This window comes from Auxenochlorella protothecoides (genome assembly GCF_000733215.1).
Source record: "Auxenochlorella protothecoides strain 0710 unplaced genomic scaffold scaffold93, whole genome shotgun sequence".
NCBI classification, from domain to species: Eukaryota; Viridiplantae; Chlorophyta; class Trebouxiophyceae; order Chlorellales; family Chlorellaceae; genus Auxenochlorella; species Auxenochlorella protothecoides.
In genome coordinates, this window is record NW_011934269.1 from 9,132 (window position 1) to 23,366 (window position 14,235).

Below are 14,235 nucleotides of genomic sequence, written 5' to 3' on the forward strand. Positions count from 1 at the left end.
TGGGAAATTTATATTTACTGCACTCGGCGAAGGCCACACCAGTTCATTGCATCGTTTTGGAGTTTGTCCTCGTCCTTCATGTTTGATGACGTAATCAAGTGAATGCACACTGCACCACTTGGCAGACACCAGGAAGCACCTCAGCACCTTGCTCTTGAGGTTCGCGGGAGTAACAGTTGATGAATCTTTGGGTTTACCGTCACCCTTAGTGAAGCATGGTGCCCGTCTTCGGATCAGCACCCATGTGCATGGGCGATGACAGTAACTTGTAGACCGCCAGGTAACTACTGCGTTGGCTTGAGCTCAGAACACATGGACAGAACGCTAAAAATGCACATAGACGACCAATTGGCCAAATTCTTGAGAAGAAGTGCTGTCTTCCAGGTTAATGCTGTGAAAATACTGCAGCTCATTCAGATTCCTCGGAATGACATGTAGCTGGACTTTTTTGGAGGAATCGAATGATATATTTAGGCCTGGACAAACCCTCTAGGGCGTACGTTGCTTGGGGATGGAAGTCAGGCTCCCCTGAGATCAACGTGTGGAGCTGTGCGCCTGTACAGCTGTCCATATCCTCTTGGCTGTATATCTCTGTCCTTGACAATGCACGTTAATCCAGAGGTCAATTCACAGACTATACTAGTATTACGAGCTGCTTGCAAGCGAGATTGAGCGTAGCATGCCTTAGATGACAGCATGGAGATGTTATATTTTTGCATTACAAGAGGCGTTGCAATACTTTGAAATACTAGCAAGGTATGAGAATGAATCGCAGAGCAGTGTCGTATCACGTCGCACTGGATCACTTCTCTTACTTAATGTCTCCTGATTGACCTTGGTATTTTGGACGGATCCCAGCTCTATGACGTCCCACAGCTTTTGGTGGGCCCCCGCCCCTGCTTCCCCTTCCCCCCTTCCCCCCACCCCCACCCCACGGTTCGCCATTTGAGGCAATCAACTGCGCCAGAGATTATCCAGCTCTCGAAAATAAGCTATTTGCAACCGGCGCAAGCCCGGTAGGGGAACAAGGGTATTCCCGTGCATTGCAATCAATTGCTGACGGGTCACGCCCACCCCCCCCACGTAGGATGTTTTCCCAGAACCCTGCTGTCACGTTTCGCAGCCCCGCAGCCATCGTTGCCTGGGATCCCAGTTCTTTCAGACCGAAAAACAAAGTGTATATTTATACTCACATCAAGCATAGCCAGGAGGCTGACTTCGGCTCCATCCAAGGCCGGAACACGCAACCCTAGTCCGCTCGGGGCGGACCGCCCCCCGCAGCATCATGCAGCAAGCGCGACTACAGGGCTGTCGCCTGCAGTCGGGCTCGCCATGCATGCCCAATGCGCAGGGTGTGGCACCCCTGCGCACCTTCACAGGGTTCCGCTCGGGTTCGGTTAGTCAGAGGCACGGTCGGGCGATCCCCACCCTGCGCGTCACCCCCAGCAGGGTCGGTCGCGGCGGAGCACTCCAGGTGGGTCTGGATGGGGTTGATTTTTCTGAATTCACAGCGCAAGGGGCCCGAAACGTGACCGAACTCCCCTCATCGCCGCCGCCGTCAACCACCGTGTGCCCTCCCCCTCGTCCCCGCAGGTGGTCTCCAAGCACAGCGCCATCCCCGAGGCCCAGGGCCTGTTCGACCCCGCCAACGACCGGGATGCCTGCGGCGTGGGCTTCGTGGCCGAGCTGTCCAAGAAGCCCTCCCGTGCCACGGTGGAGGACGCGCTGGAGATGCTGGTGCGCATGACCCACCGCGGCGCCTGCGGCTGCGAGGAGAACACGGGCGACGGCGCGGGCATCCTGGTGGCCATTCCCCACCCCTTCTTCGCCGAGGTGATGGCCGACGAGGCCTGCTTCGACCTCCCCCCGCCCGGCGACTACGGCATCGGCCAGGTGTTCCTGCCCCGCGACATCGAGGAGGCCAAGGCCATCCGCGACATCATCGGCAACGTGGCGGAGCGCCTGGGCAACCACGTGCTGGGCTGGCGCCGCGTCCCCACCGACCCCGCCGGCCTGGGCCCCTCCGCGCTGTCCACCGAGCCGGTGGTGGAGCAGTTTGTGGTGTCTCGCGCGGCGCCCGGCGCGGGCCGCCGCTCGCGCGGCATCGAGCAGCAGATGTACCTCCTGCGCAAGCTGATCGAGTCCAAGCTGCGCCTGCAGCACCTGGGCGACGACGACGTGTACATCTGCTCACTGTCTTCGCGCACCATCGTGTACAAGGGGCAGCTGACGCCGGCCCAGGTTCCCGGCTACTACCGTGACCTGCAGGACCCGCGCTTCACCTCCTACATGGCGCTGGTGCACTCGCGCTTCTCCACCAACACCTTCCCCTCCTGGCACCGCGCGCAGCCCATGCGCATGCTGGGCCACAATGGCGAGATCAACACGCTGCGCGGGAACGTTAACTGGATGCGCGCGCGGCAGGGCGTCATGCGCTGCGAGGCGCTGGGCCTGCCCGAGCGCACGCTGCAGAAGCTGCTGCCGGTGGTGCCGCCGGGGCAGTCCGACTCCGGCTCCTTCGACGCTGTGCTGGAGCTGCTGGTGCGGTCGGGGCGCGACCTGCCCGAGGCCATGCTCATGATGGTGCCCGAGGCCTGGCAGAACGACGCGCTGATGAGCGAGGAGAAGAAGGACTTTTACCGCTTCCACTCGGCCATCATGGAGCCGTGGGACGGCCCCGCGCTCCTCTCCTTCACCGACGGGCGCTACATCGGGGCCACCCTTGACCGCAACGGGCTGCGCCCGGGGCGCTACTACATCACCAAGAGCGGCCGCGTCATCATGGCCTCCGAGGTGGGCACCGTGGACGTGGACCCCACGGACGTCGCGAAGAAGGGGCGCCTCATGCCGGGCAACATCTTCCTGGTCGACTTTGACCGCCACTGCGTCGTGGACGACGAGGCGGTGAGCTGGAGGGGGGGGGGTGGTTTGGGTTTGGGAGGAAGCATGCTGAGTAGCTACCATGATGACATGGTTGCATGCTGAGTGGGGTCAGCTCCGCAATGTCTGCGCAATGTGCCATGACGGCCCCTCGTGCATGCCATGGATCTTTTGTGAGCAGCATGTATTTAAGTCTATCGATAGCTCACGACTGCGCCCACCGACCCTCCTCTTGGCCGATGGGTTGCCATCCTGAAGTGCCTGACGGCACCCTCCTCTCCTTCCCACTCCCAACCTGCAGATGAAGCACAGGTACGCCTCTGCGCGCCCCTACGGCAAGTGGCTGGAGGATGAGGTGGTCACCCTGGACCGCATCGTGGAGTCGGTGGACCCAGCGGCGCTGGAGCTGCCGGCCGTGAAGGGTATGGATGGCGACGACGGCGAGGTGCCCTCCGACGGTGTCTCCGGCATCCACCGCCTGCTTAAGCCCCTCACAGCCTTTGGCTATACCGTGAGTCGGGAGCCGCTCAGCCCTCTTGTGCCCCTTGCACCTCGCTGGCAGGCCAAGGAATGGGGCCAGAACAGTGCTTGCGTGTTTTCCGGGGTGGGCGTTCCCACTCCTTGGCACCCAGTCCTCGCCTAAGCGGCGAGAATTCTGCGCTTGCCCGCCACTTGAGTTGAGCTCAGATTTCCTGTGTTCCTCTCATCCCCCTTCCTCCCCAGGTCGAGACGATGGAGGTGCTGCTGCTGCCCATGGCCAAGTCTGGGGCGGAGCCGCTGGGCTCCATGGGCAACGACTCGCCCCTGGCCGCCATCAGCCAGCGCCCCAAGCTGCTGTCCGAGTACTTCAAGCAGCTGTTCGCCCAGGTGACCAACCCGGCGATCGACCCGCTGCGCGAGCGCCTCGTCACCTCCACCCGGGCCATGATCGGGCCGGAGGGCGACCTGACGGAGACCGGGCAGTCCCAGGCCCACCGCCTGGAGCTGGAGCAGCCGCTGCTGCGGCCCTCGGAGATGCAGGCCATGAAGCACATGACCTACAGCGGCTGGGAGACGCGGCTGGTGGACGCCACCTGGCCTGTCGCCGAGGGGCCAGGTGGCCTGGAGGCCGCCCTGGCGCGCATCTGCAGCGAGGCCGCCGCCGCCATTGAGGCCGGCGTCGACTTCATCGTGCTGTCCGACCGTGCTGCGGGTGAGTGCGTATTGGTTGTGCTGGGTGATTGGGAGGTGCCCTGACCAGGTTTGCAGGTGCGGGCCGTTTGCACCTCCTTGGGGTGGCGCGCCATCCTCCCCCAGATCCTGTCGAGTTGGCTTCATGTATGCAAGGGTGACCCCCTCAAACCCCTGCCTACTTCCGGAACTCACCCCCTCGCCTTGGCACGCCACGCAGACGCGAGCCGGTGCGGTATACCCTCCATCATGGCCACGGGCCGGGTGCACCAGCACCTGGTGGGCCTGCAGAAGCGCTCGCGCGTCGGCCTGCTGGTGGAGGCGGCCGACGTGCGCGAGGTGCACCAGTTCTGCCTGCTGATCGGGTACGGCGCGGACGCGGTGTCGCCCTACCTCGCGCTGGAGGCGGTGCTGGCGCTGCAGGCCGACGGCCGCGTGCCGGCCGGCCTGTCCCGCGCGGAGCTGGAGGACGCCTACTTCCGCGCGGTGGGCGACGGCATCCTCAAGGTCATGGCCAAGATGGGGATCAGCACTGTGGCCTCCTACAAGGGCTCCCAGATCTTCGAGGCGGTGGGCCTGGATGCGGAGGTGGTGGACGCCTGCTTCACGGGCACCGCCTCGCGCATCGGCGGCATGAGCCTGGCCGACCTGGCCGCGGACCTGCTGGCGCTGCACGCCGCGGCGTACGTGCCCCCCGCCGCGGCAGCCATGCTGCCCGACCCGGGCGACTACCACTTCCGGTCGACGATGGGTCACGAGCTGCACCTGAACGACCCCATCGCCATGGCCAAGCTACAGGAGGCGGCGCGCACGGGGTCGCGCGGCGCGTACGCCGAGTACTCGCGCCTGACCCAGGAGCTGAACCGCAGCGTGAACCTGCGCGGCATGCTGCGCTTCCGGCGCGGCGCGGCGCCGGTGGCGCTGGAGGAGGTGGAGCCCGCGGCGGCCATCGTGCGGCGCTTCGTGACGGGGGCCATGAGCTACGGCTCCATCTCGCTGGAGGCGCACACCGCGCTGGCCATCGCCATGAACTCGCTTGGCGGCAAGTCCAACACGGGGGAGGGCGGGGAGAACCCGCGACGCCTGGTGCCCAACGCCGACGGCAGCGGGAACCCCATGCGGTCCTCCATCAAGCAGATCGCGTCGGGGCGGTTTGGCGTCACCGCGCACTACCTGACCAACGCCGACGAGCTGCAGATCAAGATCAGCCAGGGCGCCAAGCCCGGCGAGGGCGGCGAGCTGCCGGGGGGCAAGGTCAAGGGCGACATCGCGCGCACGCGCAACTCCACGCCCGGCGTGGGCCTCATCTCGCCGCCCCCCCACCACGACATTTACTCCATCGAGGACCTGGCCCAGCTCATCTACGACCTCAAGTCCGCCAACCCCTCGGCCCGCGTCTCGGTCAAGCTGGTGTCCGAGAACGGGGTGGGCGTGGTGGCCTCCGGCGTGGTCAAGGGCCACGCCGACCACGTGCTCATCTCGGGGCATGACGGCGGCACCGGCGCGGCCAAGTGGACCTCCATCAAGTCCGCGGGCCTGCCCTGGGAGCTGGGCCTGGCCGAGACGCACCAGACCCTGGTGGCCAACGGCCTGCGCGGGCGCACCACCCTTCAGGCCGACGGCCAGATGAAGACGGGGCGCGACATCGTCGTGGCCGCGCTCCTGGGCGCGGAGGAGTTTGGGTTCGCCACCGCCCCCCTCATCGCGCTGGGGTGCATCATGATGCGCAAGTGCCACACCAACACCTGCCCCGTGGGCATCGCTACGCAGGACCCTGTCCTGCGCGCCAAGTTCGCGGGCCAGCCCGAGCACGTCATCAACTTCCTGTTCATGGTGGCAGAGGAGGCACGCACCTACATGGCCGACATGGGCTTCAGGAGCGTGCAGGAGATGGTGGGCCGCGCCGACATGCTGGAGGTGGACCCCGAGGTGGTGGCCGCCAACCCCAAGCTTGCCAACATCGACCTGTCCCGCCTGCTGCTCCCCGCCGCCAGCCTGCGCCCCGGCGCGGCCCAGACCTGCAGCGAGAAGCAGGACCACGGGCTGGAGGCGGGGCTGGACGCGGAACTGATCCCGCTGTGCTCCGCCGCGCTGCGCCCGCGGCGCGACCAGGCACGGCACGTCTTCCTGGAGGCAGCGGTTTGCAACACGCACCGCGCCACGGGCACCACTCTGTCGCATGAGGTGACCAAGCGCTACGGCGCGGAGGGCCTGCCGGAGGGCACCATCCACCTGGCCCTGTCCGGGCACGGCGGGCAGAGCCTGGGCGCGTGGCTCTGCCCCGGCATCACGCTGGAGCTGGAGGGCGACTCCAACGACTACGTGGGCAAGGGCCTGTCCGGCGGCATCATTGCCGTCTACCCGCCCGCCGTCTCCGACTTCGAGCCGGGGGAGAACATCATCGTGGGCAACGTCTGCCTCTACGGCGCCGTCTCCGGCGAGGCCTACTTCGCGGGCATGGCTGCGGAGCGCTTCTGCGTGCGCAACTCCGGCGCACGCGCCGTGGTGGAGGGTGTGGGCGACCACGGCTGCGAGTACATGACGGGCGGCACCGTGGTGGTCCTGGGCGGCACGGGCAAGAACTTTGGCGCGGGGATGTCGGGCGGCGTGGCCTTCGTGTACGACCCCGAGGCGCGCCTGCAGGCGCGCTGCAACCCGGATGTCGCCGGCGACCTGTTCCCCGTGGAGGACGAGGAGGACGTGGCCGCGCTGCGCAGCCTGATCCAGCGGCATGTGCGCTTCACGCGATCCGCGAAGGGCCGAGCGCTGCTGGCCGACTGGGACGCGGCGGTGCAGGGCTTCGTCAAAGTGTTCCCGCCGGACTACCGCCGCGCGCTGGCCGAGCAGGCCAAGCTGGCCGCAGCCCAGCGCGGGCAGGAGGAGGTGCTGGCCGGCGCCAGCACCGACGACGCGTTTGAGAGCCTGAAGCGCATGGCGCTGGAGGTGGTGCGCCGCGGCGCGCAGGTCGTGGACACCACGGCGGCGCCGGTGCCGGCGCGCGCGCCTGCCCCGGCCGGCGCCGCCGCCGCGGAGGCCGAGCTGGAGTACAAGCGCCTGCTGCGCGATGCGGCGGAGGGCGTGCCCGTCGGCGGCCGCCCAGCGCTGTGGGAGGCGGGGCGCCCGACGGTCGTCGACGGCCTGGCCGCAGTCAAGAGCGGCGGGTTCAAGGCCTACGAGCGCGCGCCGCTGCCCTTCCGCGACGTGCAGGAGCGCATGGCTGACTGGGGGGAGGTGCACGCGCACCTGCCCGCCGAGCAGCACGCGCAGCTGCTCAACACGCAGTCGGCGCGGTGCATGGACTGCGGCACGCCCTACTGCCTCAACCGCACCACCGGCTGCCCCCTGGGCAATCTCATCCCCGAGTGGAACGCGCTGGTCTGGCAGGGGCGGTGGCGTGAGGCACTGGACAGGCTGCTGGAGACCAACAACTTCCCGGAGTTCACGGGCAGGGTGTGCCCCGCGCCGTGCGAGGGGTCCTGCGTCCTGGGCATCAACCAGAACCCGGTCACCATCAAGACCATGGAGGTCTCCATCATCGACAAGGTGGGTGCTTCTAGCCACGCTCTGGGCCTGGCTGGAAAAGGAGGCGGGTGTAGGGGGGGGGGCAGATCTGAACACTGGCTGCCCGAAGGGGCTGGGGCCGGGCAGAACAGGTTATGACCCGGAGTCAAAATGGTGTTGGGGGGGGGGCCGAACACACCACGCACTGCTTGCCAAAGCTATGTCTCGTCAGCAAAGGAGCAAGGGGCCCTTTTGAGCCGGCACGTCGGCCGAGCACCCAGAGCAAACCACTGACACCTCACAACCTCTTCTCCCCCTCCCAATCCAGGCATGGGAGGAGGGCTGGATGGTGCCGCGGCCGCCCGCGGTGCGGACCGGAAAGCGTGTGTCCATCATCGGTGGCGGGCCCGCAGGTCTGGCTGCCGCCGATCAGCTCAACAAGGCAGGGCACACCGTCACCCTGTACGAGCGTGCCGACCGCATCGGCGGGCTCATGATGTATGGCGTGCCCAACATGAAGACCGACAAGGTACTCGTGGGGGATGTGCTTGGTCTAGGGAGCATGGTGTTTCAGCCGGCAGTGCCGTTCATGGTGTCCCAGCTGGACGCCAGTTGCGCTCATACCAGCTTGCGTGCCCCCCTCGGCCAGCCAGCCACCCAGCCAACCCCCCTCACCGGTGCAGGAGGGCATCGTCCAGCGGCGTGTCGACCTGATGGCGGCAGAGGGCGTCCAGTTCGTCACCTCGGCCCACATCGGCCGCGAGGTGGACGTGCGCGACATCCGCGCCTCCTCCGATGCCCTCATCCTGGCTGCGGGGGCCACCAAGCCGCGCGACCTCCCCATCGAGGGCAGGTGAGAGGGCATGGTGGGAGGTGGCATGCTGATGCGTGAGACACCCACCTGCACCTGGCTTTCCCCTCATTCATCCCAGCGTCCTCAATCCAGCCCACCCAACCCCGATATCCTCTTCCCGGCCCGGCCCACCCCCCGCCCACCCCCTCTCCCCATAATGCAGGTCCCTGAAGGGCGTGCACTTTGCCATGGAATTCCTGGCCGCCAATACCAAGTCACTGCTGGACTCTGGCCTGGAGGATGGCAAGGCCATCTCTGCCAAGGGCAAGACGGTAGTGGTCATCGGCGGCGGTGACACGGGCACCGACTGCATTGGAACCAGCGTGCGCCACGGGGCGACCAACGTCATCAACCTGGAGCTGATGCCGCAGCCCCCTGTGACGCGCGCCGCCAGCAACCCCTGGCCCTACTACCCGCGCGTGTTCAAGGTGGACTACGGCCACGCCGAGGCCGCGGCCAAGTACGGCGCCGACCCGCGCGTGTACGAGGTGCTGACCAAGCGCTTCATCGACGACGGCCAGGGCAACCTCAAGGGCCTGGAGATTGTCAGCGTGGAGTGGCAGCCGGCCACCGCGGGCGGACCGCCCAAGTTCGTGGAGGTCCCTGGGAGCAACAGGGTGAGTGTGCTCAATGGGGCTGGATGATCGGTGCTGGGGCGGGCGACATCCTTCAGCAGCGCCAGCTCAGAGTCTGGGGAGAAGGAGGTCGGCGCTGCATTTTGTGATTTGTCAGGGTGTCCAGAAGATTGTGGTGCCAGTCCGTGCATGCAACCCCACAGTTGCACATGCACGTCACTCACGCCCATAGAAATCGGCAGTTCAAATCCTTGCTGACCTCACCTTCCCTTTGCACCCCTGCCCAGATCATCGAGGCTGACATGGTCCTGCTCGCAATGGGTTTCCTGGGGCCAGAGGCCACCCTGGCCGAGGCCCTGGGTGTCGAGACCGATCCCCGCTCCAACTTCAAGGCAGAGTATGGCCAGTTTGCGACATCCATGGATGGAGTGTTTGCAGCTGGCGACTGCCGGCGTGGCCAGTCCCTCGTGGTGGGTGCAGGCGGCAGGGCCAAGGGGCCGAGGGGGGCAGGAGGGTGCAATGAAGCGCTTGAGCGCTTTAATCATCGCTGACCTCATGCAATCATCCCTCCAGGTTTGGGCCATTGCTGAGGGCCGTGGGGCGGCGGCTGCCACGGACAAATTCCTGGCTGGCGTGGAGCCTAGCACAGACGCCAGGCAGGAGGTCGTGGGCGGCATCATCCCATGGAAGGAGTTCAGCCAGAAGGTCATGGGCCAGCAGCTGGTCGCTGTGTGATAGAGTATGCGTTGGCATCTTGGCTGGTCTATGAGCATGAGCTGCCCTTTTTTGTTACCTGACTGCAAACCAGCTGGGAAGAACTAATCAGCACTATACGCATACTTGAAGAATGTTGCTATAGTTGTAATTCCGCACTCACGCCAGCATGGCAAGTCAATTGACTCAGCCTTATAGTAATTGTCAATGAAAGTGTGGAGGCCAGAGACTCGGGGCTCTGACATTGCCTAGCTCCCGGCCTACAAGAACCCCTTCTCCATTGTCAGCGAGCATCTGGTTCACAGGATCTTTTCAAAGTCAGGAAAGGGACCAGCCTACTTGCTTGAAGGAAGCTGTGACAGAGGTTTCACTCCTTTCCAGGCATACATCCCGGCGAGGAGCAGGAGGTCACAAGTGAAGACGAGTGGGAAGGATCTGACAACAAAAGGGATGGCAATGTTGACGAGGGGGATGGCCAGGAAGAGGTAGTTGAGTGCCTCCTTCTCCTTACTGCTGCATTGCCGTGCCCGCAAGGAAGGCACAGTGAAAATCCAGATGGACCACATCCTGCGAGATCATGGTAGAATGAGGTTCAGGAGGACACGATGAGAATTAGAAAGGTCCAACGCTGAAACAGTGGCTGGTCGAACAGATGCTACAAAGCTACAAACTTACCCAATCAATCGTGGGATGTCGGCGTGGTCAGAAGGAAGCAGGACATTGTATGACAAAAGTCCGCCCACCACCAAAGCCGCCCAGGCCTGAACCTCAAAGACTGTGTACAGGATGCTTCCTGTATGGGCAGGAGATGCTTGCGCTTAAACCGTGTTCTGTGTACTCCTGTAAACGTGCACCCTTCAGCCAGGCACTCAAGTCTACCCCCTCAAATTCCCACCCACATCCTCACCCGGTGGAGCAGGATTTGGAGCAGGACCTGATGGCCGAGGAGCAAAGGTCGAGGCTGTCATCTTCGTGAACCTGTCGACCTCTGCCCCTACCTCTTCCAAAGCTCCGCCCTGGTCTGCATGGGGCGTCAGGGGTAAAGGACGCCTCCTCATCCACACATCATCACTAGATTGAAAGGCAGGTGCTGAGGCACGCACGCCGCTGACCTTCACTCTTCACAGTCTCATTATTCTCTGCTTTGCCGTGGCAGATGTGACGTGCGCACTGTTGAGGGGCAGAGAGCAGGACCCTGGCCCTGACTGTTGGCAGCAGCCCTGCCCGTGGGGGTAATGATGTTGGACATCTCGCCAAGCTCATGCAGCTGTACATCATCCTTTTCCAATCCTATTTCTTCAATTTGGGTCTTTTGGCGGATGCTTGCAACCAGGCGAGCCAGTCGACCGTTCTATATCTGATGGGGCTCTGCGATTCGTGCACATCATAGACCCGACATGTGAATTGGATGCGCTCCGTCGCCTCCCGACACAGACACGCCCGAGAAAACTGTTGAAATTCTTCGCAAAAGCGACTCCGAAGGCTCGCAAAGTACGATCCAGCCTGTAATCGCCCAAGAAAGGCTGGCGACAGAAGCTGCCCCACGGGACCATGTCTGTTCAGGACCCCCTGCGCTTTGGGCTCGAAGATGACGAGGTAGGCAGGCTCAAATCCCTAGGTCTGACTCCACGAGGTGCTCGACTCACACCACCACGTCGCCACCACAGGATCAGCTCCAGCAGGATGTTCCTCTTGACGTGGACGAGCCCGATCACACCAGCCCGGTGAGCAAAGTGCTCAATGGAAGAGTGGGAGAACCACTACAAGATCTATGATTTTTAATGCAGCATATTATTTACTATGATGCAGTCAACCACACAAGGAGCTGAAGGTGGTTCCTTCCAGGAGCCTTCAACTTCTGCTGCTGCTGGGGTCACAGAAGGCAATGTGAGGGAGGGGCCCTCAGCCCATTTCATCAGCCCAAGCAGCTACAGTGGGAACTCACGTCAGGGCGCAAGCTCATCAGGCATTCAGGCAGTCCGAGGCCACAGCCTGACCGACACCAATCGGGAGGATCTTGGCCTCTTCGGCACTGCTAGTGAAGAAGTGCTCGGCGTCAAGTCCAAACCCCTGTACACCATCACCGTCTCTGACCCTGTGAAGCGCAGCGAGGTATGAGAGTGCACGATTACCTGCCATGGTAACTGTAGGCGCTGGCACCCAAATCATTCGACCAGCCTCCCATTTCATGTCTCATCACAGGAAGGTATGATCCCAGGCCTGTCTTCCAGCCACTATGATTACCTGATCAGCAGCAGCAGCACAGAGCAGCGCACTCGTGTGGAGGTTCGCCGCAGGTTCAAAGACGTTGTGGTGAGTCCAGCGGAGAATATGGCCTTGCATTGCCGGTCGGTCCGCCACAATATCTGAAAGTGCTTGCCATCCATTCACTTGCAACGGCTGCCCCTTTGCGCTCTCAGGCTCTCGCGACACTGCTGTCCACAAAGTATCGCGGCTATTTTCTCTTCCCTCGGCCCGACAAGAACACACTGGAAGGACAACTGGGGGCCACCGACCTCGTGAAGAGCAGGGTGGCTGACATCACACGGTATCTGAATCATCTGGCCTCCCATTCCATTGTCGGCAGGGGCGAGGTGGGTCGAAAATATGATAATTCTGGCTGGATGGTCGTGGCACCCTAACAGGCCCGGAAAGAAGCAGGCCTCTGAACTGCACTTGATCTGCTCCCACATCGCTCCTTGCCCGTACTGCAGGAGCTGGCTGTCTTTTTGACGGCACCCGGCAACCTCTTGAACTCTCTGGAGTGGCAGGGGCTGTCCCCCCTCCGCAATGGAGGCCTGCTTGAGGGTGTTGCCAGGCTGCCCAGCCAGCTGCTGGGAACACAGCCTACCTTGCCTTCCACCACGGAGGCAACCTTGAATGCAAGGGACACCAACGACCTTTTGAGGAGGTTCCGAGAGATGGGAGAGCGAATGCGCCAAGAGTTTGGCAACAGCGCTCCTCACCTAAGCGAGAAGGAGGCCGATCTACGGGTGAGCGATTTATGTGGGGGAAGGAGGGCGCTGGCTGGAGATATTTATATGAAGCATGTCCATCTTTAAGGTAAGGAAGTGTTGGCCAAAAAGCTCTGTGACACCTTGTGTTGTTCCCTGCAGAATAAAAAGGCAAACATCGAGGCATATCTAGCCAAGCTCTCGCTTGCCTCTCGCAAAGCTGAATACCTCGTCAAGGAGTTTGAAGGGCAGGGAGCAGGTATGGAGTGAGGGCTGGTTGATGCACACAGGCTGCCTGCCCATTCTTACCACCGCCAGCAAGAGATTCAGCTTGACCCGGCCAAGGTGCTCTAGCAAATGCTCTCCCCCTTTTGCAGTGATAGGCGACCTCGGGATGTCTTTGATTAAACTGGCCAACTATGAGGAGGCTGAGGGGACGAGGGCTGGACCCTACACTGACTTTGGAGCAGACGCCAGAGGGATTGCCACCGAGTCAAGGAGGATTGGCACGGTGGGTTCCGGAGTTGCTCACTTCTGAGCTGCACGAAGCAAACATGGACGAGTTTTGGCCAATGCTCACGCATGCTACCACACACTCGTGCAGGCTGCGGTCCGATGTCGGAGATTGGCGCGCTTGGCAGTCTCCCATCTGACGGAAGCACTGGCTCCCCTTCATGATGAGCTGGCGCTGGCACCAGTGAGTCATGCCAATGAAGCAGGGGTCTAGAAAAGCGTAGCAGGCGGCCCTGTCTGCTTAGCCACATGGCATGTTTATCAACACACACCTCTCTTATAATCGCCACAGGCTGCCATTGCTGCCCTCAAGGAACGGGAGGCTGCTCTATTGACGGAGCATCTGATCCAAGAAGACAAGGAGAAGAAACAGCAAGCAGCTGCAGCTCTAGAAGAAGCAGGTGTGATCCATGTGAGACAGCTTGCTGTACAAAGTTCCCTGATAGCCCATATCCCATTTTGACTGACTCTCAATTCCTGCGGTGCCCGCAGGTGCCACGAGGTTCGGAGGAAACCCTTCTAAGGCCAGGAAGTTTGCTCAGCTGGAGAATGAGATTGCGTCTGCGGAAGCTGCAATTGTGGCCGCCCATGCCGAGTATGAGAAGGTCAAATCCCGAAACGAAGAGGTAAGGAGTAATCCCACCAATCCGATCGTACCCTGCTGTGCCAGATCGGGTCATGAACCAAATGTGCCTTACATCGCCGCAGGAGCTGGTGGCATGGCAGGCGGCCAAGTCAGCAGATTACGCGAGGATGTCCACCAGCGTGGCCCTGATCAACACACGCTGCAGTGAGCGTGTCGCTGAGGTGAGAATGTTTACTCAGCGCTGTGCTGACAGGCCTGGGAGTTCGCATGCATGCGACTGCGGCTTGAAAAGGGGAAGGAGCATCACAAGGGCCAGTTGTATACATATTTTGGTCTTGCATAAGAAGCCAACATAACTTACCACTCTCATTGCATGCAGATCTTGCAGGCTGCACTAGACGAAGCACCACAGACGTTGGGATAGGCAAAGTCTGCGGCAATCGGCGAGACTCCTTCATTGTTCTTGCAGATTAAGCTACTCTGCGTAAT

General features: G+C 62.4%; 2 protein-coding genes across 2 annotated transcripts; both read left to right on the top strand.

Annotated features, from left to right (window-relative positions):
• Positions 1 to 1,285: 1,285 nt before the first annotated feature.
• F751_6615 (Glutamate synthase [NADH], amyloplastic) lies at positions 1,286 to 9,714 on the top strand (the record flags this gene model as incomplete). Its single annotated transcript, XM_011401294.1, has 10 exons — positions 1,286 to 1,396; positions 1,594 to 2,904; positions 3,182 to 3,391; positions 3,604 to 4,072; positions 4,271 to 7,593; positions 7,880 to 8,080; positions 8,235 to 8,404; positions 8,568 to 9,021; positions 9,267 to 9,449; positions 9,553 to 9,714. The coding sequence occupies 10 exons, from the start codon at positions 1,286 to 1,288 to the stop codon at positions 9,712 to 9,714; spliced, it is 6,594 nt and encodes a 2,197-aa protein (XP_011399596.1).
• Positions 9,715 to 13,041: 3,327 nt separating this feature from the next.
• F751_6616 (hypothetical protein) lies at positions 13,042 to 14,170 on the top strand (the record flags this gene model as incomplete). The annotated part of the gene is made up of 4 exons (XM_011401295.1): positions 13,042 to 13,158; positions 13,453 to 13,561; positions 13,653 to 13,786; positions 14,126 to 14,170. The coding sequence occupies 4 exons, from the start codon at positions 13,042 to 13,044 to the stop codon at positions 14,168 to 14,170; spliced, it is 405 nt and encodes a 134-aa protein (XP_011399597.1).
• Between the last annotated feature and the right edge of the window lie 65 nt (positions 14,171 to 14,235).